The sequence below is a fragment of the Balaenoptera borealis genome, assembly GCF_965194805.1.
Source record: "Balaenoptera borealis genome assembly, chromosome: 8".
Taxonomy (NCBI): domain Eukaryota; kingdom Metazoa; phylum Chordata; class Mammalia; order Artiodactyla; family Balaenopteridae; genus Balaenoptera; species Balaenoptera borealis.
This window is the reverse complement of record NC_138865.1, coordinates 47,658,970-47,683,713: the sequence shown is the minus strand read 5'-3', so window position 1 is coordinate 47,683,713 and position 24,744 is coordinate 47,658,970. Positions and strand designations below refer to the sequence as shown.

General features: G+C 41.4%; 1 protein-coding gene across 3 annotated transcripts in view; it reads left to right on the top strand.

Annotated features, from left to right (window-relative positions):
• TEK (TEK receptor tyrosine kinase) overlaps positions 1 to 24,744 on the top strand; it is a 102,604-nt gene that overhangs the window by 47,500 nt on the left and 30,360 nt on the right. The window contains exons 3-11 of one of the 3 annotated variants that reach the window (XM_082400539.1): positions 2,271 to 2,381; positions 3,263 to 3,415; positions 7,080 to 7,211; positions 7,686 to 7,826; positions 10,863 to 10,991; positions 14,075 to 14,226; positions 16,205 to 16,349; positions 21,099 to 21,260; positions 23,069 to 23,203. In XM_082400539.1, coding sequence (XP_082256665.1) covers positions 2,271 to 2,381; positions 3,263 to 3,415; positions 7,080 to 7,211; positions 7,686 to 7,826; positions 10,863 to 10,991; positions 14,075 to 14,226; positions 16,205 to 16,349; positions 21,099 to 21,260; positions 23,069 to 23,203 — 1,260 coding nt within the window. The remainder of the gene's footprint in view (positions 1 to 2,270; positions 2,382 to 3,262; positions 3,416 to 7,079; positions 7,212 to 7,685; positions 7,827 to 10,862; positions 10,992 to 14,074; positions 14,227 to 16,204; positions 16,350 to 21,098; positions 21,261 to 23,068; positions 23,204 to 24,744) is intronic. The other 2 variants (XM_082400540.1, XM_082400541.1) reach the window with 2 other exon arrangements.

The window sequence follows — 24,744 nt, the reverse complement described above, 5'->3', positions numbered from 1 at the left end:
TATTATGATTTCATATTAATAGGTAAGTCTTATAACTATTGTAACTAGAAGCATTCATATACGTGGTTTCCCGTGTTGGACCTGGGAAGGTAAACTTGGGTCTGATCCCTGAGCTGCCTTTCAAAACCGCCATGAGCCTACCCTCCTGGAATGCTCAGCCTAGTATGAATGGGGCTGTAATGGGGAAGGGCAGGGTATACGGAGGGCAGTATGACGGCACTTAACCTGGATTCCAGGATTGTGTAAGGCCCCTGGAGAAAGTGACATCTAAATGGAGACCGATGAATGAGTAGGACTTGGTGAACCACAGGGGAAAGGAAGGAACAGAAGAGAAGGGAGAAAGTTCATGACTTGGACGTGAGCGATCACGTGATCTGTTCGAGGGACTGAGTACAGTTCAGAATGGCTGGAAGTGAGAGGTAAGGATGCCAAGCCTGGAGCAGGATGAGTCTGGAGGGCCGATGTCTGGAACAAGTGTGGAGCTCTTGAGTTTGTGTCTCAACTTTCACACTTACTGTTAGGAGGCCTTGGGAAGGGACTTGGTCACCCTTAACTCCATCTCCCACACTGACAGACTGTGGATATCTGGTCTTCACAGGGCTGTTATGAAATTATACAAAATAACAACGGACATAAAACGACATTATTACTCTCAGTTTTTATTTATCATTAAATTAAAGGAGACAACTGAAATTTAGCTCAATTATTTTTCATCCATGAGAAGCATCTTTGTTTATAACTTTTACTACCTTCTACTTTCTTCTCCACCGCTTAAGGAATAAGTGAATTGTGTTCATAGTTAAGGTCTGTGAGTTAATTAATCAATCCAAATGATCTCAAGCAAGTCATCTTCTAACCTAGGCCTCGGCAATCTCATTTATAAAATAAGGTGTTATATCACCTATGAAAGGCCTTTGGAGCTGAGCTACCTGCTTCAAATCCTGGCTCTCCTGTGAACTTGCTGTGTAATCTTGAACAGGTTACTTGACTTCTCTGGACCTTGATTTCCTCATTTGTAAAAGTAGGATAATTGTAGTACCTATCTCCTAGAGATATTACAAAAATTACCTATCTCCTAGAGATATTACAAAAATTAAATATGTGTGAAGTGCTTAGAACAATGCCTGATCAATAGGGGCTTATTGTTTTCATGATCCAGTCGAGTCACATGATTATCAGTCTATGCGTAGTGTGTACAAGTCAGACTCCTGTGTCATCAGGAAGCCCAAGGTGCAAGGCTGGCTTGTGGATGCCCTTTGTTAGTCCTCAGCAGAGAACAATCCACCTAGAGCCATGAATGCGGGAGGTGGCCGGTTGGGCGGCAGGGGAACTCTGGTGTGACTGTGTTCCGACGCCCAAAACAGGGAGCTTAAGAGGTGCAAAGTCTGAAATAATAAAAAACCACAGAATGGGGAAAAAGTAAAGCCACACCGGAGTTGAGCCGAGTGGAGAATCTCGGTTCCTTTTCAGAATACAATGCTGAGCGAGAAGTCCCACGGTCAGCTAAACAATCTTCACACAAAGGAGCAGAAAATCTAAACAAACCACAGAGAAAGGAACAACAGCCTGAAATGGTCAGATAGTTCTCACAGGAGCCTAAGGGCATGTCGCAGAGAGCAGTTAGATTGCTAAATGAAGCGCCTCCTCAGGTGAGAGGGAGCCCCGGACAGTGGACCCTGCGGTCCCCCGCCTGCCTTCCCTGCCGTTCATGGCCACACTGAACGTGTCACCACAGCAGCGTGGCCTTTGTTTATGTTTGGGAAGGATCCTGACCTCTTCTAAGCACCCAGGGGTTTGGCATACATCATTTACTATTCCTAACAACCGTTTAAGGTAAGTACTTTCACTCCTAAATTACAGATGAGGAAGCTGAGATTTTCAGAGGTGAAGTAACTGGGTCAAAGAAGTTCAGTAAGTGGCAGAGGGTGGCCTTAAGCCCAGGACTGTCTAATTCCAGGGCTCACGGTGTTTTTTGATCTCCACCACTCTCCCTCTGGGTCTGCCCCACGTCACTATCTGCACCACGGTATCTGTGTGGGAGTCTTCCAGGACCCTGTGCCCAGGTCAGCAGGCGCTGAGGAAAACAAGCAGATGTACCTAAAGCTCAGGTCCTTCTGAGCCTGGTTCAGAGGCATCTTCTGCCTTCACAGGGTAGCTCTCTAAGCTCTCATGAAAACCAGCTGACTCCTGCCAAGTAATAGGCCTCATCTTCTGATTCAAAAAATATATAACCTCATTTTCTCATTTGTTTTTTCTCTCTCTTTTAAAAGCTTCCTTCCTACCAGCTACTTTAACTATGACTGTGGACAGAGGAGATAATGTGAACATATCTTTCAAAAAGGTATTGATTAAAGAAGAAGATGCAGTGATTTACAAAAACGGTGAGTATGGGTTTTGTGTCATTCCAACACTGTTGTGTGAGACATCAGATAGCATAAAACATACTGGGTCATTATCTTATTGCAGTCTTGGGGGCAGATGTTTGAAGTAAAGCTACTATGATGCAAGCTAATCAGATTCTATGGTAGAAGCTGTCTTAGGTCACGTGTTTGGTTACTTAAGTAAATTAAAGTGGAGGTGTTTATACATATATGAATGCACCTACCTACATTGTACATTTACAAATATACAATATGAACTATGAACGTACAATAAAACCCCATCATGATGTAATACGTGGGGTCTCAAATTCTGCCATGTAAAATGGGATGCTGTTTGATTGCAAGGCTAAGCAAATGACCAGAGTGAGCCTGGAAAGCCAATTGGCAGTGGTTCTGGGGGTCCAAGTGCGCAACCCAAATCTGTCTGGGTCTGACTACGGTTTGGCACCACCTGGTGGCAGTTGCCTGATGCCGCTGAAATATTGATGGGGACTCTTCTGAGTTCTGTGGATGAATGACTTACAGGTTGGAGTAGTGATTCTAGTTATCTCTTAATTGATTAGTTGGCAAGGTTACCTGACGTTTTCCCCAGCTTTGTCGGTTTGCCTCTCCCTGCAGAAGATGAGAAATTTAGGCTACCCTCACCTTCATGTGTTTGGTGGTAGATCCTATAGACTAACCTATATGCTCCAACACCATACTTTTCTCAACTTTGGGGAGAGCATTCGATAGCTCAGCCTTTTCATTCTTCTCCCCCCATCTACTATGCTAGAGCACATTTTCTATATCAGGCCAGGGAAAGCTGATCAAGTGGAGGGTGCAGACAAGGAAACAGGAGTGTTTGAGTGTGACCCATTGTTCTCCACTTTTCTCCCTTACAGGTTCCTTCATCCATTCAGTGCCCCGGCATGAAGTACCTGATATTTTAGAAGTGCATCTGCCTCATGCTCAGCCCCAGGATGCTGGAGTGTACTCGGCCAGGTACATAGGAGGAAACCTCTTCACCTCGGCCTTCACCAGGCTAATAGTCCGGAGTAAGTGATGGTGTGGTGTTAGGATTTTTCGTTGGAAGTAGCAGAAACTGACTCTGGCTACTTAAGCAAAAACCAGGGATTAGTTGAAAGTATACTGAAGACTTAAAAAAATTGATGGAAAAGCTGATAAGCAAATTCCAGAAAAGATCTTCCAGGGAAGATCTGGGGCTCAGCACCAGGGAGGGAGGGTGGACTTTCTCTCTAGGATGCTACCATTACCCTAACTTAGCTTCAGTGATGTTTCTTTTACTTCTAAATGTTGAACTCTCAGGATGAACAATCAGATTGACCTGCCATGTGTCAGGTGTCTACTCGCCTAGACCAGTGAGTTATAGACAAGGGTGGAGCCACATACTACATACAGAATGGTAATCCCTGTGAGCCGGACAGTCTCCCCAAAAGTGTCTGCTACAGGGAGATGAGTTGGGCCTTCTGGGTTGGCCTAATATCTAGTTAAACATTAAGTCTCCTGTAAATCCCAACTTTCCAGATCATTTAACTCTCAAATGTGATTTCTGTTTTCAGGTTTGAAAAATGCAAGAGTTAGAACTGGTGAAAACTTCTCCCCCATGATAGCTATCAAAGTGGGTAGTAACTGTGACCAGTGGTTTTTACAAAAAATTGATCTATAGAAAGCAAAAAATTTGCCCTGAATTTTCTCCGGTTATGTTAGGTATTCATGATATTAAATGTTCAGGCTTTCAGGTCTAAGTACTAGGGATGCCCTGTCATTCCTCTAATGACTAGCTTCGCTAACTTGTGAAGAGTACTTATTTTGCTTTGCATTATGTTTATGCATTCATTCATTCATGCAACAAATCTGTGTTGATTATAAGTCTCTGCCAGGCATTGTGTTGGTGTTGAGAATACAAGGATAATAAGATGAATCACCGTCCCTTGGGTAATTCCCAAGTAGAGCAGGTACATACATAAATAGATAAATAGATACTGCGATATGACAATAGACATATGAAAAGTGTGGTTCATCTAATTTGGGCAGGTGAAATCCCCTTTCGTTCCTCTCTACTCTTGGAGAACCTGAATGGCAAGGACACAATTTGCATTCATTTCATTAAGATGGTCTCTCCAGTGTGATATAGCACCATGTACCAGGGGCACTCAGAGTCTCGGGTAAATTGGCAGATTTTCCAGCAATATCAGAAACATCAAATGTTGATATACGGTAAAAGGTTTAAAGCTTTTTTTTTTTTTAATGACAAAACATACATGACTTATCATAGATTAGAATTTTAAATTTCCCTGAAGTTTTAAGATAAAGCAAAAGACTTCAAACACATTTTGATCTCCAAGTTGTCTCCTTTTCAGATGGCCAGAAGCACATTTATTCTCTTTGGCTCTTATTTCAATAAAACTGTCTGAGAAGCACTGCTAATATCTAAAATCATTCTAAGAAAGTTTGAGTTGGGCCACGACCATCCTATTTAAAAGTACTTCCTTCCATTTGACCTCTTTGATGTTTACTAACAAATGAGGTACAGTTGAAGGCATTTGTCCATTTCTCATAACTGTAAGGTATCTCTCCAGGTAGATTTGAACCCTAGGAATAGTCAGTGCTTAAAGATGTGTATTAAAAATCAAACTGGTTATATGTGTAGGATTTCTTTTTGGCGTAAATTCTCTCTCCATGGCAAAAGATTTCTCAAAAACATTAAGTTTATAAGATTTTTCTCTGGGGCTTCCCTCGTGGCGCAGTGGTTGAGAATCTGCCTGCCAATGCAGGGGACACGGGTCCGAGCCCTGGTCTGGGAAGATCCCACATGCCGCGGAGCAGCTAGGCCCGTGAGCCACAACTACTGAGCCTGCGCTTCTGGAGCTTGTGCTCCGCAACAAGAGAGGCCGCGACAGTGAGAGGCCCGCGCACCGCGATGAAGAGGGGCCCCCGCTCGCCGCAACTAGAGAAAGCCCTCGCACAGAAACGAAGACCCAACAGAAAGAAAGAAAGAAAGGAAGGAAGGAAGGAAGGAAGGAAGGAAGGAAGGAAGGAAGGAAGGAAGAAAGGAAGGAAGGAAGAAAGAAAGAAAGAAGCTTTCATTAAAAAAAAAAAAAAGATTTCTCTCTGTATGCCACGGATCTATGGTTTCCTAAAATACAAAACCATGAGGCTTTTGAAGAAAATAACAGAAGCCTAACTGCATACTTGTTGCTTATCAAGGAACTCTTTTCCTGCCTTCTGCATCCCTAAGAGATCACCTTAAGTATTTCCTTGAGCTTAATCCCTTCCTCTTTCCCAGGATTAGGAGTGAAGCTGGGACAGGTCTGCAGATCGGTGCAGGGTTAGAGACATACTTTAACGTAACAGGAGAACCCCTTTCATCTCCAGTGTCTGCCATCATTAGTTTTCATCATGTGAAGATAATCTGTGGTCTGGCTCTCAAGAAATCACTAATTGTGCAGAAGTATTTTTCCCTTTATATATTAAGGCATGTAAATATTAGCTTTGAGACATTCTGTAGCTTTATCTATTAAGTGGTTGCCTGTAAGGCTGGGTCTGTGTTGACAGTCTTCCTGATTATTTTAGAGAAAATACTGATAGCTAGGAGTTCTTGCCAAAAATATTATAAGCTGTAGGCACAGGTCCAAGTTTACCACCGTGAGACTAATATTCAGGGACAAAGACGTTAGTTCCTTTCAGAAGAAAAATTAAACTAAATTCCCGACCACAAACGGTCACCCTACCCCACTCCCCCTGAGCTTTCCTTATCAGAAGGTATCCTAAATAACAATCTGAAATCACCAAGTGCTGGAGAGAAAGAGCCAGGAAACACGAATCTAGAAGCATTTTACCATTCTCGTACTTTCAATTTTGTATCTTGCTTCATTTCTTATATGTTTCCTACCTGAAAAATATTTGGGGGCTACTAGCTCCTGCTTCCCCTTTTAGCCGTCTTCTGTCTCCACATTCTTTATTTTTTTTTTAATCTTTATTTTATATTGAACTATTTACAATGTTGTGTTAGTTTCAGGTGTACAGCAAAGTGATTCAGTTACATATATACATGGATGTATTCTTTTTCAAATTCTTTTCCCATTTGGGTTATTCTCCACATTCTTTAGACTGGAGGTTCCCAAACTCTGGCATGCCTCAAAATTATCTGAAACACTTGTGAAGCATAGGTTGCTAGGCTACCTCCAGAGTTTCTCATCCAGTTAAGTAGGTCATTGATGGGAGTCTGGGATGTGCATTTCCAACAGATTCCCAGGTAATAGTGATGCTACTCGTCAGGGGTCACACTTGGAAAACCACTGCTCTTGTCTCTAACCGTAACTGCAGCTCTCCAAACATACTACGTTTTCCTCCTGACCTAGCCTTTGCCCAGAACACGCTCTCCAGCCTTATCTTCTTTGCCACTTAGGGGGTCCTGCAGATTCAACTCACATACCACCTCCTCTGAGAAGCCCTGCTTTATGCCCTATTCCAACCCTAAGGCAGAATTAGGTACTTCTGTCTTTGTCGTTATCATTATTTTCTATCACATGTCTGTTTCCCACATTGGACTCTTAGCTTTTAGAGAGCAGAGATTGTGTTTTATTTATCTTCGTTCACCAGTGCCCACTCACGTGACTAACATGTATCAGGTGCTCAATAAAGCTTTGGGGAATGAAGGTGCTCCACTCACCATAGTCTTGTTTTCCTTAAAAAAAGGATGTGAAGCTCAGAAGTGGGGACCTGAATGTAACCGTGTCTGCACTGCTTGTATGAACAATGGGATCTGCCACGAAGATACCGGAGAATGCATTTGCCCTCCTGGGTTCATGGGGAGAACATGTGAGAAGGGTAAGTCAAAAGTGCTTGATGAGTAACCTGTGGATTTAAAAAGCCATTGTTGCTGGATCTAGAATTTTAGATCTGGACCCAGTTGGGAATGGAAGCTAAATGGCCTCTGTGAGCCCATATGGTACCTTTGTGTAAATGCAAAAAAGGTGCCCTTTCTTAAAGGCTCTTTATTGTCATCCCCTGAAAAGTTGTAATAAGTGTACAAATCTACAACATCTATGATGTGAACGCCACTCCCTAGGTTTGTGCAGTCTGCAAACTGCACTACTGGGGTTGTGCCTGCAGTGTCCTCTCTGTGAGGCAGTTTCATTATCTATAAAATGGGCCATAAGGGTGTGTTTACACTGACAATTCCACAGCTTACATTGGATTATTTTCCATGTTCACTGGTCTAGGAGAGACCCTTAAAAAGAAGAATCCTGCATTTCAAAGGGCTGCATATTTGCCTCTGAATCATCTTTTTCTCACCCACAGCTTGTGAACTGCACACGTTTGGCAGAACTTGTAAAGAAAGGTGTAGTGGACCAGAGGGATGCAAGTCCTACGTGTTCTGTCTCCCAGACCCCTATGGGTGTTCCTGTGCCACAGGCTGGAAGGGTCTGCAGTGCAATGAAGGTAGGCACCAGTCACACCCCTAAAGAGAAAAGGTTCTAGCAGGTATACCAAGGAGATCCAGCTTGCTGGAAATCATCGTGTAGGACATACCTGGACTGCTCACTCAACTGTCTATTGCTGAATTACGGGGTTTTGAATCAAAGATATCTTCATCCAAAGTTAATTATGCTTTCACGTTAAGACTCTGGGCCTGATAGAAAGTGCTTCTCATACACATCACCTGGGGATCTTATTAAAACAGATTCTGATTCCATAGGTCTGGACTGGGGCGTGAGGGTCTGCATTTCTGACAAGCTCCATGGTGACGCTCTTGGTTTTCAGACCACACTTTGAGTTGGAAACCCATAGAAGATTTGTTATCTTCAGTGCATCATAAATATCATTGCTTTTAGGTCAGATCCAGGTAGGATTTGGGATTGGAAAATCGAGGAAGTTAAGGTCTTATCTTCCGTGGACCTTACACAAGCAATACTAACTTCACCTACTCGAAGATTCCTTCTACCCTTTCTAATATATATTTTCCCATTTGGTGAAGCTCAGAGGTATATGTTTCCCATCTACTTTCCAATAAGCTTTTCACATGAAGTATCACACAGTAACTTAACATGAACCTGTGGCCAAATATGCTAGACCTTCCCTAATGAATGCTAATCTGGTGAATTAGGCAGAGCTCAAGGGTGTTTCAGTATTTGCCTCACAAATTCAGCTTTTTCCACATCTGGCATTGCTGGGAGCCGTGATGGGGTCTCCAGCCACTTGATAACAATGCTCTAGGACAGAGCAGTTCAGTAGAAATATAAACAAACCACATATGTAATTTAAATTATTCTAGTATCCACATTAAAAAAGTAAGAGAAACAGGTGAAATAATTGTAATATTTCAGTTGAAATAATTGTAATATTTCAGTTAACCCAATATATCAAAAATATTACCATAGCAACATGTAATCAATAGAAAAAATATTAATGAGATGTTTTACATTCCTCTTTTCATCCTGAGTCTTTGAAATCTCAATTTGGATTAGCCATATTTTAAGTGCTCAATAGCCATCCATGGCTAGCAGCTACCCTACTGGACAGCATAGCTCTAGGGGCTTAGAGTAAGAGGACAAAGAGGAGAGTTACACAAAAGTAAGCTTCAATTACCTGCAAAACCTCACTCAGTTCCCTCTAAGTGCTATATCTGTCCCCCGTGGAACATTGAGGGAGCCTTAGCCGTAGAGGAATCCCACATGGTCTCAGAAATGTATACCTTAAAGTAAAATGTACCTCTGAGTAGGGGTAGATCCAGTTCCTCCTTAAAGACTATTAAAAAATCATACACAAATTTTTAAAAACATGTGCATATATGAAAACTTTGCTAGAGCCCAGAAGGGATACATGCATGTGTGGAGTCTAGAACATAAGCTTCATTAACTTCATGGTGAATATGTCTCTAGACCCAGATTTATAGGAGTACCTTTATTAACATTCCAGCCCACATCTGGCTCAAGAAATCACTAAGATTTTATGAACTGAGATATTTTAGTGTTCTCCCAGACTCCTTCCTTGGACCTACAATTACATGTATGTTAGACCTTTTGATATTGTCCCTTAGGTCTCTGAGGCTCCAATCATTTTTTTCTAACTTTTTCCCTATCTGTATTCTTCAGACTGAATACCTATTGATCTAGCTTTAAGTTCACTGACTCTTTTGTCATCTCCATTCTGTTGCTACATCCATACAGTGAAATCTTTATTTCAAATATTATGTTTTTCAGTTCTAGAATGCCTTTTTGGTTATGTTTTATAGTTTATATTTCTCTGCCGAGATTTCTAATTGTTTCATTTGTTGTGAGCATATTTTCCTTTACTTCACTGAGCATAGTTATTGTAGTTGCTATTTCCAACATCTGGGTCATCCAGGTTGGTCTCTGTTGATTTTCTTTTCCCTTGAGAATGGGTCAGAATTTTCCATTTCTTCTTATGTTGATTGTATTTTGGACATTGTGAATGTTACATTGAGGAGACTTGGAATATGATACATTTCTCTGAAGAATGTTGATTTTGTTTCATTATGTCCTATCAGGCAATCAGCTTGGTATGACTCAAACTGCAGACTCTGACTCTCAGGCATCAACTCAAACTCAGTTCATTCCTTTTAGCCTTAGCTGGGTTGCTTCAAGTCTGCACTTAACATGTGTGGTTCTGGGGTCAGCCAAAGATTTGGGGACTTCCTCCCTCTGGCTCTTCCTTTCTAGATTTTCCTTCTCACTTTCCAGAGGCTGGAGTTGCTTTGACTCTGTCCTCTAAGATTCCTCTGTCAGTAAGACTACAGGTTTTCTTTGGAGTTCTAGCTTCCCCACATAATGTCAACTGTACCAACCATTAGACTAAAAGCTGAAAAATGGGGAGCACACCATTCCCATCTTCCAAATTTCAGTTCCCCTCAGAACCTGCCTGGTCTCCTCTGTCCCTCCTCCCATCACTCTTCAGTGCTTTCAGGTAGTTGTTTTTAAAATAGAGTTGTTATTTTTTATTTTTTAATATTTTATTTATTTATTTATTTATTTATTTATGGCTCTGTTGGGTCCTCGTTTCTGTGCGAGGGCTTTCTCCAGCTGCGGCAAGCGGGGGCCACTCCTCATCGCGGTGCGCGGGCCTCTCACCATCGCGGCCTCTCTTGTTGCGGAGCACAGGCTCCAGACGCGCAGGCCCAGCAATTGTGGCCCACGGGCCCAGTCACTCCGCGGCACGTGGGATCCTCCCAGACCAGGGCTCGAACCCGTGTCCCCTGAATTGGCAGGCAGACTCTCAACCACTGCGCCACCAGGGAAGCCCCTAGAGTTGTTATTTTTGAGAAGGGTGACCTGGTAGGAGCTTATTCAACTCTCCTGGAAGCAGAATTCCTCAACCCTTTAACTTCTTAAAGTTAAAGTAATTCAGATAAATAATACTACTTGGTAGCTTGGAGAAAAAAAGTAAAACTAGCCACCTATAGCCTGAGTTTTCCTCCTTCCCTATCTTAACGCTAGTTTTTGATGTCTTTGTTTACAGCATGCCAGCCTGGTTATTATGGACCAGACTGTAAGCTTAGGTGCAGTTGCACCAATGGGGAGATGTGTGATCGGTTCCAAGGATGCCTCTGCTCTCCGGGACACCAAGGGCTCCAGTGTGAGAAAGAAGGTAAAGCAAGGTAACACTGTAGTCAGGGCCAGGTTCAGCGTGTCTGAACCAAGCTTTTCTGGCATAATTCTTGCCCCACTAGCCCAAGATTCTTAAACTCCTTCTGTTTCCATCCTGAAGTAGGGAAGAATATATCCCATGTTCTAAAGGACAGCTTTCTGAATCTTTTCTATGGACTGTCACACTGGCCTTTCCAGTAAGGAATAAACCATGTGTTCTTTGTAGCACATTAAGTAATAACTGGCCAGCTGAGAACTCTGCCTACCTCTTTTGCTCTCTTCTCTAGGACCAGCCTTTTCCCTGGATATCCACAACAGGGGAAGAATTACGTGGAAGGGAGTTGGATAAAAGATATTTTTAAAAAGAAAGATATAATGAAAGGAAAAAAAGTGAAAAATATTTTCCTCAAAATGAAGTTTTAAATAATTCTAGTTCAGAATTACCATAGAGCAGAGGTCAGCAAACTCTGACCCACAGACCAAATCTGGTGTACTATTTTTTTTTAAATAAATTTATTTATTTTATTTATTTATTTTTGGCTGTGTTGGGTCTTTGTTGCTGCGCACGGGCAGCGAACGGGGGCTACTCTTCGTTGCGGTGCGTGGGCTTCTCATTGCAGTGGCTTCTCTGGTTGCAGAGCACGGGCTCTAGGCACGTGGGCTTCAGTAGTTGTGGCACGCGGGCTCAGTAGTTGTGGCTGCTGGGCTCTAGAGCTCAGGCTCAGTAGTTGTGGCGCATGAGCTTAGTTGCTCCGCAGCACGTGGGATCTTCCGGACCAGGGCTCGAACCCATGTCCTCTGAATTGGCAGGCAGTTTCTTAACCACTGTGCCACCAGGGAAGTCCCTTGTGTACTGTTTTTTAAAACAGTTTTATTGAGGTATAATTTTTATACCATGAAGTTCATCCCTTTAAAACGTAAAATTGAACGCTTTTACACAGTTGTGCAACCATCACCATAATCTAGAATGTTTTCATTTTACCAAAAGAAAGTGTGTACCTATTAGCAGTAACTCCCATTCCTTCCTCCTCCCAGCACCTGGCAACCATTAATTTATTCTCTGCCTGTACAGATTTACTTATTCTTGACATTTTCTATTCTATAAATGGCATCATACAATACATAGTCTTTTGTGGCTGGCTTTTCTCACTTACCATACTTTTTTTGAGGTTTATCTGTATTGTAGCACATGTCAGTATGTATCTCATTCCTTTTTATTGCCCCACCATCTATCTGTTCTCATAAAAAAAAATTTATTGGAACACAGCCGTGCCATTTGTTTACAATATATCATGTAACGTTGCTCTTACACAGCAGGGTTGAGGAGTTACCACAGAGAACATATGGCTTGCAAAGCTGAAAGTATTTATCTAGTCCTTTCAAGAAGGTTTGCTAACGCTTACCCTAGAATATACTTTTTAAAATCCAAAGAAGCATATTTTCAAAATTTAAAAATAATAAACATATATTACTTTTTCAGTCAAATATAAATAACATATGTCCAGTGAAATCTACACTCAGAGTAATAAGACATTTATGGTCTTCTGCCTGTGAGTTTTAAAAATCAGAACAAATATGTGGGGAAACACCAACTGTTTTCTCAAAGGCTTTAGCTTGTCAGCTTTATACTTTCTCCTCTTCCGCAGCATTTGGACTTTGTTACAGGGTGGGAATCTGGGAGGGTCTAGGAAGGGAAGGAAAGGCTGTGGGCCAGAACACGGATTGAAAGTGGGCAATGAACAAGCTTAATGATTCGAATTTTCTGCTCCACTTCCTCCTTTCTGTTCTAAGGCTGATGTTACAAAAAGTGTGAGAATCTCAAACTTAGAACCAGGTTCCGGGCTTTTGGGGAGCAGCTCCCTTTCCCTCACACCCTCTTCCTCCCTCTAGCTGTTCCTCCACCCCCATCCAGCTGCAGAAACTGCAAGGGGATAGTGAAGGAAAGACATGGTTTGAAAATGTCAAAGCACTTTGAAGAATTCCGATGGCAATAATTATGTAGCCTGAACAGTCTGGCAAATTTTCTAATCACAATCTCTCCGAGTCTGCAGGTATATCAAGGAATTACCTTTGTGGCTTTTAGATCTTTTTCCCTCCTGCTCCATACACTTTACCTGTTTCCTTCTAGGCCTGAGAAATAGGATATCAATATAAAATATCAATATTGATGTGTTTACCTTGACCCACCGCGGATATGGAACAGCATGTAGGTGACTGTTGTTCTTTTTTGCTGGAAAGGACTAAGCCACTTTTCCAATGTTTCCCTTATTTGCTTTAAGTGCATCTCCGTCTCCTACATTCTTTACTAAGTGTTGGACTGTTTTCAGTCATGTCTTACATTTAGTTACACACGGTCCAAAATTCTCTAAGACCTTACAGTTCAGAATAAAATTGTTATATTTCAGGGTTATTCATTCTCTACTCTGCAGATAATAAGCAAGGGCTCCTGATACCTTTGTTGATACCACAGACGTTTTTTCCTTTCCATATTGGCAGCAGTATTTTTTATTTGGCTATTGATGGGAAATTGATTTGGGGGAGTTTTATTCCAGTTTACTTCTTTGATGTAAATGTGAATATAATTAATCATTGGCCACTTGCAGACTTCCCAATTAATGAGACATCTCTCAGATGTCAAAACTTGATATATTGTTGATCGGCAGTATTGGGGGCTTGCAGAGTGAAAGAAGAACTAGTTTTTGTTTTTGTAAAAAAAATTCCCTTAAAAAGCAAGAGAGGGAGTGGACAGTAAGATCTGCAGAGATGTGGTGCTGATGATTTTTTCAATATTGAGACTGTATCTCCTAGGTCCACTGAGAAAGTACATCATTATGGCCAAAGAGTGTGAATTCTGGAGTCATAAAGATCTGAGCTTGAACCTGAACTCAGACCCTCAGTCTCCTCATCTTTAAAATGGGAACCACAATAGCACCCACCCCACAAGTTTATTACGTGATGATAAAACAATATAATATTTGCCAAGTTCTTGCCCAGTGCATGACTTACTAAACGGTAGCTACTTTTATTATTTCTATTTCTGCTGTGTTAAAGATTAGATTTCACAGTGCTCTTTCCTTCATTCAGGCATGCCAAGGATGACCCCAAAGATAGAGGATTTGCCAGATCACATAGAAGTAAACAGTGGTAAATTTAACCCCATCTGCAAAGCATCTGGCTGGCCACTACCTGCTAATGAAGAAATGACCCTGGTGAAGCCAGATGGGACAGTGCTCCATGTAAGAGTTATTCTTTTTCTTTTTCTTTTTTTTTTTTGTAGAACAAATTATAGCCTTTTTAAAAATTGAAGTATAGTTGATTTTACAATGTTGTGTTAGTTTCAGGTATACAGCAAAGTAATTCAGTTATACATATATATTTCTTTCAGATTCTTTTCCATTATAAGTTATTACAAGATATTGAATGTAGTTCCCTGTGTTATACAGTAAATCCTTGTTGTTTATCTCTTTCATATATAGTAGTTTGTATCTGCTAGTCCCAAACTCCTTATTTATCCCTCCCCTTACCCCTTTTCGCTTTGGTAACCATAAGTTTGTTTTCTAAACCATAAGTGTGTTTTCTATGTCTGTGAGTCTGTTTCTGCTTCATACATAAGTTCATTTGTGTCATATTTTAGATTCCACATATAAGGGATATCATATGACATTTGTATTTCTCTGTCTGATTCACTTCACTTAGTATGATAATCTCTAGGTCCATCCATATTGCTGCGAATGGCATTATTTCATTTATTTTTATGGCTGAGTAATATTCCATTGTATAAATATACCACATCTTCTTTACCCATTCATCTGTCAGTGGACATTTAGGTTGCCTCCATGTCTTGGCTACTGTAAATAGTGCTGCAATGAACATTGGGGTGCATGTATCTTTTCGAATTGTAGTTTTCTCCAGATATATGCCCAGGAGTGAGATTGCAGGATCATACAGGAGCTCTCTTTTTAGTTTTCTAAGGAACCTCCCTACTGTTCTTCATAGTGGCTGTATTCTTAATCTGACCTCCTTATACTACTAGATATTTTCAGTGTAGCACTCACCCTGCTAAAGGCTGGATTCCATTCATGGCTTGCATCCTCCTAAGCTAGGGTGCTGTTAGCTTTGACAAAAAGCAGAGGAGAATTCAGCATAATCCATTTGACTCTAGATAGACCTGATCCCACACCTCCAATCCAGAAACTATGATCCACAGAATCCCTTAGGTCTGAATACATACCTTGGGTCTCTGCCTCTGCACTTTGTCCTCACTGTTGGTGTCTACCACCGGCTAGGGTGCTACCACAGCGTTCTTCTTTGCTGGAAAGGAAAAAGCTACTTTTCCGATATGTTTCCCTTCCCTGTCCCAACAATCCCAAATGCAGCAGAGACAGGAACTACCTCAAATTTCTCTGTGTCACAAGTGATCTTCAGGAAATTGATGTATTTTCTTATCTAAGATTTTGAAATAGTTATCTTATTTTTCTCTCAAAGATGACTGAAAATCAACTTGACCAGAAGGCAGATCCAAATGACCTCTTGGGGGCAGGATATGTAGAATGTTCACACATCAGATGTCCCTGATTCCACTCAAACAATCCATTAGGTAGTAGAAGCCAACTGACAGCTTCCAAAATCTTGTTGGCGTATCCATGAGTTAGTGGAAGTCACAGCTACCATCTAGTGAGGGCTGACCATACTATACAAATTTTACTTTACATTACCTGTCCCCTTTATGCAGAAGTGGAAACTGACTGCGTGAAGTTAAGTAACTAAGGAATTGGTCAAAAGTGGCAGAGCTGGGATATGAACTCAGGTCCATGTGTCTTTGGAGCCCTGACCTTTTCCACAATACCATACTTGGCAGCCCCTCAAACACTTTAGGAAGCCATTTTGTCTTCTCACCCAGCCATCTCTGTATTGGACCAGAAAGGAACAAATATTACCAGAAGCAGTTTAGAAGGACTTAGACTTTTTGCTTGGAAGTGTTTGCCCCACACTCCCAAACACACAAATACAACAGCAGGATCTGCGAGGGCATCAATCCAACATAAACTTTCAGGGCTACTACAATAGCTTTGGAAATAAGCCAATGCTTATACAAGCATTGCAATGATCTTCTTAATCTCCCCTAGAAAACTCTTTATTTAACAATGCGATGGGGTCAGTGTTAAGAACCTTTGTGTTTATACCTATCTAGAAGCTTTTTTTTGACCTTTCCAGCCAAAAGACTTTAACCACACGGGTCATCTCTCAGTGGCCACCTTCACAATCCACCGGATCCTGCCCCCTGACTCAGGAGTCTGGGTTTGCAGTGTGAACACGGTGGCTGGGATGGTGGAAAAGCCTTTCAACGTTTCTGTTAAAGGTAAGGTCCATTTTCCAGGGAAAGAGCTTGTAGCCTTGATGGTGCTGTGTTTATGTATCACTGGGTGCTGCTTCTAAATAGAAATGCTCTCTGACCACTAAAATGCCTTTTGGATGTTCTCCAGGATACTAAGCCTTAAAAAAAAAATTATGTGCATTAAAATGGAAAGGAGGGATTAGGTTTATGACCTTTGGAGTTACATAGCCCTGGGTTTGATTTTCATGCTAACAGCTAGTAAACTTGTGTGTGGCCCTGAGCAAATGAATTTGACCTCTCTGAGCCTTTCTTTATTTGTAAACACAGCTTAGTTTATCTACCACTCAGGGTTATTGCGAAGATTTGTTAAATAGTGGAATTGTGTCTGGCATAAAGTGTCTGGTACTGATTTTATTTTGTAAAAAGTTTAACTTTATCATTGTCGTGACTTCCTGTTCACTGTAGAGAATAATTTGGAGAATCTTCATTTTGAGGACTACTCACTTAATATGAAGCCCAGGCTATGCTATACAATTAACAAGAATGATTTTCTCCCATATTCAGAGTTCTGAATATTCTTCCTACTATGAATTAGTATTTCAAAATTCAGAGTTATTCTAAGTGGATGTGTGTACCTTTGAGGCTTGCAGGGAAGAAATAAAGTGGAAGTAAATCCAAGTTAGCTTGGTTGGTGTACAGAGATACAAGGAATTTTAAATTTGGAAGTTACTTTTTAATCCATTTAGACAAAAACACCTAACAACTCTGTGGTATATATTCTAGAAAGGCACTGGGCTAAGTGCTCATTCATCTTATTTAATTTTTATGAGTACTATGTACAGTAGTATTGTTATCCCCACTTTATCATTCAAGAAACAGGTTCAGAAGGTTTAGGTAACTTGTCTAAGATAACACATCTGGCAAACAGCCAGTGTTAGTTTTGAACCTGGCCTTGACTCCAAACCCTGCATCATCTTTTGTAGATCATTTTGCTTTCTGAGACTCTTGTGTTACAGATAAGGAAGCAAGATAACAGAAGCTGATTAGTATGCAACCTACTTCACTACCTGATTAGGAATCTTTGGGTGATCCCAGAGGTAATTTCTGTAAATGAACTGAATGTAATCACCCAGAACATAATTTTTTTTAAAAAAGGTCAAGAACAGTAGTAGCATAAATACAGCCTCATAGAGTTGGATTCTCTGCCCTGAGAACCCATATAAAACACCTCAGAATCTTTAATATTTTTTTTGGATTACTGGAAAATCCTGGATCTATTTTATTCAGTAGAACATTAACACGATCAAAATAATTTCTTACATCATACATGTTCTTGGAAGAAAGGAAATGATATACAGACAAGACAAATTATGCTATTTTTAAGCTTCTTGAAATGTTGGCTGCCCATGGAAAGTAAATAATAGTAAGTAAAAAACCATGTTGCTAAGATTCAGAAGAGTTTACTGATTCTAATTTTTATTTTTTAAATAAAAGACACAGCACGCAACATCAGTGCACAGAAACCTCTCTAGTTCTAAGTCACTGATGCCTCTTCACTGTCATATTGACTGATATAAAATGGAAATAGCCATTAGGTAAATTAAGCAGTGTCTTTAATCATAGTATTAAAAAAAAATAGATACAGAGATACAGTTGCCCTTCAGTATCTGTAGGGGATTGGTTCTAGGACCTCCTTGGATACCAAACTCCATTGATGCTCAAGTCCCTTATATAAAACGGCATAGTATTTGCGTTCAACCTACGCATATCCTCCTGTATACTTTGAATCATCTCTAGATTACTTAAACAATAGTCCCGCCCCCCCTTATCTGTGGTTTCACTTTCCATGGTTTAAGTTACCCACGGTCAACTGCAGCCCAAAAAATTAAATGGAAAATTCCAGAAATAAACAATTCATAAGTTTTAAATTGTGTACTGTTCTGAGTAGCATGATGAAATCTTACACTGTTCCACTCCATCCTGCCGGGGATGTGATTCCTCCCTTTGTCTCATGCATGCCACCCATTAGTCACTTAGAAGATGTCTAAGTTACCATATCCTCTGTCATGGTATCACAGTGCTTACGTTCCAGTAACCTTTATTTAACTTAATAATGTGATGCTGGCAATTTGAATATTCCCTTACTGTGCCTAATTTATAAGTTAAATTTTACCATAGGTATGTATGTATAGGAAAAAGCATAGTGTATATAGGGTTTAGTACTGTCTGCAGTTTCAGGCATCCACTGGGGTCTTTGAATGTATCACCTGAAGATAAGGGGGACTATTGTAACACCTCATACAATGTAAATACTATGTAAATAGTAACTATAATGTAAATACTTTGTAAATAGTTGCTGGCACATGGCAAATTTCAAGTTTTGCTTTTTATAACTTTCTGGAGTTTTTTTAAATCTTCCCCCTGAATGTTGATCTGCTCTTGGTTGAATCTGCAGATGCAGAACCTGCATACAGAAGGCTGACTGTACTAGACTTTACTACCAGAGTACATACTGGAGCAACCACTTTGGAAAACTGGCAATATATATTAAAGCTAAGCATACACCTACCCTGTGACCTGATAATTCTAGACCTAGGTTTATGCTCAAAAGAAATGAGTGCATATGTTAAAAACAAATAATCTTCAGTAATGTTCTGAGGAGTTTTATTCCTAATAGCCCAAATATCCATCAATGTTAGAAAGGATAAGTAAATTGTGTTATATTCATATGTAATGGTTTGCTAGGGCTGCTGTAGCAAAGTACCCTAGACTGAGTGTCTCAAACAACAGAAATTAATTTTCTCGATGTTCTGGAGGCTAGATGATCAAGGTAATCTCACCTTGATCTGAGATCAGAGTGTTGGCAGAGTTAGTTTCTTCTGAGACCTTGCTCCTTGGCTTGTAGACAGCTGTCTTCTCCCTGTATCCTCTCATGGTCTTCCTTCTGTGTGTGTGTTCTAATTTAATCTTCTTATAAGGACAACAGTCATATTGGATTAGGAATGACTGTAGACCTCATTGTAACTTAATTTCCTCTTTAAAGACCCTATCTCCAAATACACGTACTGTTTATAGAGTGCAAGGGAGAAAGGAACAAGTCAAAAGAGAAAAATGATATTGGGTGAGGTAGAAAGTATCTAACATGTCCCTTAATGACCCCTGCCTTGTGGAATTCATGACCTTGTGTAATCCCTTCCCCTTGCATGTGAGCTGGACCCAGCAACTCTCCTCTCATACAGGAAGAGTGATGTGCAGGGCTGGCTTCATGGGCTTATGACCTGTCCACACAGGGTCCTGAACTTGGTTTAATGTTCTATTGTCTTCAACTTGAAATTTTATCTTTGAATTTCGTAAGTGAAGTCCAGTGACACAATCGAGTGTGCACATGAGCAGAAGAGATAGACTCACTATCTGTCTTCTTTCTTGGCCACCCCTTTCCCATAAGTGTTCTCGATGACCCAGGGCACAGGATTCTGGTGGACCTCTGATTCATGGGAGTTCAATAAGACTCAAAGCAAGTACAAAGTTAGTTGGGCTACTTCTACAATTGAATAAATGAGGGTACTGACAGCCTGACGAGACGGCCTTTCCTTTTCAAACCAGAACTTGCTTCATATTGTGGACATACTATGAATCTATTTATATACTGTGGTCCTTAGGAAGGCCACAAACCATTGTAATATCCAAGAATTTTTCTTTCCCCAAGAACCAATTTTCACCTTGTCGGGAGTGCTCTTTCAGTCCCATTGGGAATACATGGTCTTTGAGATGGGGAGATTATTCTGGATTATCTGGGTGAACCCACTCTAATCACAGGAGTCTTTAAAGACTGTCAGAAAGAGATATCACAATGGAAGAAGGGTCAGAGACACATGACTTTGTTGTCTTTGAAGATGGAGGAAGGGACCATGACTCAAGGAATACAGATGTTTTTTAGAAGCTGAAAAGAAGGAAACAAATTCTCCCTTAGGACCTCCAGAAAGGAACACAGCCCTTGTTAACACCTTAATCTTAGCCCAGTGAGACCCATGTCTGACTTCTGACCTCCGGAGCTGTAAGAGAATAAATTCATGTTGTTCTAAGCAGAGCGAGACAGACAGACAGACAGAAAGACAGACTTAGTCTGGTGGTCTAGTAGGAAGACTGGTATTCAATAATCACACCAAATCACTAAGAATAATAAATTGCAGTGAAGGAAAAAGTTCTGTGGAAGGGTATGACACGTGAGCCTAACCAAGGTTCTGGGATAGCCCCTGTGAGGAAGTCACATGAGAGCTGAGAGATGAATGATGAGTAAGAGTTAACTGCAGAATCGTGGGAGGTCTACAGCATTCCTTGCAGGAGAACAGCCTCAACAAAGAACCGGAGACAGAAAGGAGCCTGGTGCATTGTTAGTTGAATGAACTGAAAGGTCACTGGGACTGGAGGGTATTAGGTGAGGGAACTGAGGAAGCTGAAGAGGAGGCAGGGGCTCTATCGTCCCTGGCAGGTCATGGTATGAATTTTAGATTTTATTCAAATGTAGTGGGAACCCATTGAAAGGTCTTGAGCAGAGGAGTGCTCGTATTTTAAGAAAGCACTTTGTGGGTAGTGAGTTGGAGGGGCAAGAGCAAACCAGGAGATCACAGAGACGGTAACTGCACGGAATCTGAGCAGAGAACTCTAAGAGGGCTTTGTTGGGAGTGTAAAGGCACTCATCCTCTACCCCCATCTCAGAACAGCAGTAAAACCCCAAAGTGTAAGGACTGATCTGATTCTTGACACTTTATTTAGTTCTTCCAAAGCCCTTGAATGCCCCAAACGTGATTGACACCGGACATAACTTTGCTGTCATCAACATCAGCTCTGAGCCTTACTTTGGGGATGGACCAATCAAATCCAAGAAGCTTCTCTACAAACCTGTTAATCATTATGAGGCTTGGCGGCATATTCAAGGTAAGGTTTGGAAAGGAAAGGCTTCAGCTGGAGATGGGGCACCAGGAAAAAAAAATTTTTCCCCAAATATAGAAATCCTCTCTCCCAGTCTCAACCCTCTACCCCAAGGTAGGGGCTGGAGCAGTGGATTCCATTTCAGAGTATTCAAGGAGGAGTTGCGGGGCGCGGGGTGGTCCTCTGAGTTCTGCGGCTATCTTTTTGGAAGTCATGATGTAAAATGGGACACAGAACTCGCCTGTGTCAGGAGTTACTGTCTGCATCAATATTTCCTTTCCAGGCTTCTCTGGATCTCTAATCCCTTTTTGACTCTATCTTGCTTGGTCATGGTGAAAGATACAAGTTTATGCCATGAATATGGTAACAGGAAAGTCCAGGGCCTGCTGGAAAGGCAGAGAGTTAATTTGCTTACATCTGAGGGGTGATTGTTGCTGCTGTATCAAGTTGTTTATTCTTTTTCGTATTTGAGTCTTGCCCTGCCTGCAGGCTCCTAACTCACAGAGGTTTTGAGAGGAATTTGGACCAGAAAGTTTGGGCTGTGGCAGGAAGAGGAGGGGATGTGGGCAAAGAGAGGTACATGCCCCTCCCCCAACTTTTTGAAAGAAAAAAACCAAAACGTAATAAAATGTCAACAGTTCATGAAAACAGTTAAATTTATTTATTTGTAAGTTAAATTTATTTTGAAACACAAATGACAGTTCTGTTTGTTACATGATGATGTAAAAGTCACATTTTTTTAAAAAAGAAAGCTGCGCATCACCTATTGAGCCAGCTGCTTAATTGCACCATCTTATAGCGAGACCTGCCGCTGTCCTGCTTGTAGGGAATGTGCATCCCTCCACCAACACTTTAGTCTCACTATGCCTGTGATTTCCTAAAAAGCGCCCTCTACGCATGAGATGTCGATAATCAAAGTTACAATAAAGGAGAAGAAAAAGAGGGTTTTTGGTTTAATAATACTAGCTGATTTGGGTATATTGAATAATGTCTTGGTATCATTACTGAGCTCTTCACATTCTTTTGAAGAGTCAGACAAAATTCAGAATCCCAGCAACATAAGACTGATTTGCTGGATTGCTGTTTCTGTTGTCGATGGCTAGGTCTTTTTAAAAAGCAGCTTTTTAAAAAAAACATGGTGTTAATAAACCATCATCTCTTTGTGGACATCTACGAAGTGGTCTTCTAAAAACCCTTAAACACAGTCCAATATGTTTTCTTACCGACTAGGAATTTATCATATGGTAAGGCAAAAATCTACCTTTGCAATATCCACGGAGAAACAGAGTGGCAAAATAGAATAGCTAAGGAGAAAAGAAGCATATGTCATTTGCTTATGGGATCTATTTTCAAGTACTTCAGAACGCTTCATTTGTTATGACATGACCATCACAAATTCACTGTCTAGTCATTGTAAGCATACCCTCAAAGAGTCTCTTCTCTTGATAGCTTGATTGCCATCACTGTATGTACTTGAAAACAGAAGTTATTTTATATTATTCTAATTCAGTTTTTCCCCTAAATCTGATTGGTATTCCATATAGTTGAAGATTTGCGTGGTTTTACTCTACAAATGAAAAGACAAAAACACTACAGCAGAAATGTGTAAGTGGCACAGAGATACTTACATGAAAAAGCCTTATTTTCCTTATATTAGGAACACTGAGGCCCTGAAGATGGGATTGCCTCTCTGTTCTACTCAGACATTGTATTTTTAAAAACCAAACATTAGTTCACCTCACAATAACAACATTCCAGTTTAAAGAATGTAAAAGATTGCCAACTTAAGTTTCCTGAACTTTCCCTCTTCTCAGTGACAAATGAGATTGTTACCCTCAACTATTTGGAACCTCGGACAGAATACGAGCTCTGCGTGCAGCTGGTCCGGCGTGGAGAGGGCGGGGAAGGGCATCCTGGACCCGTGAGGCGGTTCACAACAGCTTCTATCGGTCAGTTGAAGCAAACAGGCATTTATTTAGGAGCTGGGTGGGTGTGGGAGGAAGGGGAAAGAGGAAGGAAGACCAGGAAGGGCGGTGGTGGGTGGGTGGGTGGGTGGGTGGGATGGTGGTGGAAGGGGTTTGCTTTTGAATGGGTGGGAAAGTGACAGGAAGGCTAGCAACTTGGAGCCAAACCAGTCCTTTACTTGGGCTGCACTCCTGGTCTGTCTCCCTGGGGGAGGGTGTCGGCAGCAATCCACCGGGACAGAGAAGGAAGCAGATGACCCTTCAGGAAGGCAGGGACATCCCTTGGGAGTTGGGATTTACTTAGCAGCAATTGTGCTCCGTCTTGGCTCCCGAATTTTACCACCAGCTTCCTGTTTCCATCTTAAGGGCCCAAGACAGGCTCTTGCCGCATACGTACTCCAGAAATCCCAGTGTATTTACTTTAAAAAGTAATTTCTAGTTTTTCGAAGTCATTCACGTACATAGTGAGAACATTAAATAGAATGAAAGGCTTTTACCTATAGAACAGCAGTTCTGGGCTTCCCTGATGGCGCAGTGGTTAAGAATCCGCCTGCCAATGCAGGGGACACAGCTTTGAGCCCTGGTCCTGGAAGATCCCATATGCCGTGGAGCAACTAAGCCCGTGCACCACAACTACTGAGCCTGTGTTCTAGAGCCTGCAACCCACAACTACTGAAGCCCGTGTGCCACAACTCCTGAGCCCACGTGCCACAACTACTGAAGCCCGCACGCCTAGAGCCCGCGTTCCGCAACAAGAAAAGCCACCGCAATAAGAAGCCCACACACCGCAATGAAGAGTAGCCCCCCCTCGCCGCAACTGGAGAAAGTAGAGTCCCAGAGTGGTTAATAACTTGCCCATGGTAGTGTATCGGGTACATTGCCATACTAGATCTTCAGACTTGATATCTTTTTGTTTCTCCTGGGAGAAACAAAATATCCAGGTATTTTTTACCTGGGAGCCCAAAGGCACGATGTCCTTATCACAGTTGATGAGTTTTCCTATTTTTAGTCCATTTACTAAAAGCAGAAGGGTATGGAATGATTTCGTGAGAAGCTAGGAAGAGCATCAGGCTCTTCTGCAGGGGCTGTGCATCCGTAACAGAGACTCTCCCCTCCACACTCCCCACCTAGTGTTCATCTGACCAGCAGCATCCTTAAAGAACCAAATGAAACTCAGTAGCTACTCTGATGCTTGTAGAAGCATTGCACAAGTAAGGAATGGCTTCCTGGGAACCCACCAGGTAGTAAATACCAAAAATAACACTGGAGACTACATATGACTTAGAGGATAAAGGAATCTCCATGACTGTGATCCACGGGGCCCCCTAATATGTCATCAGGTTGCTGCTAAAAGGCAAATGGTAGTTAATTCTCTCTTAGAGCGGTGCTGATGAATCAAAAGGGGAAGGCCATAATCTGACTCAGATGGAAAGTATTTATGGAACAGAACATAAAACACTTCACAGACCCATACTGTGCTGTCTTCAGCTCTCAGAATATGTTCCAGCCAGGATGTATTTAGAGAT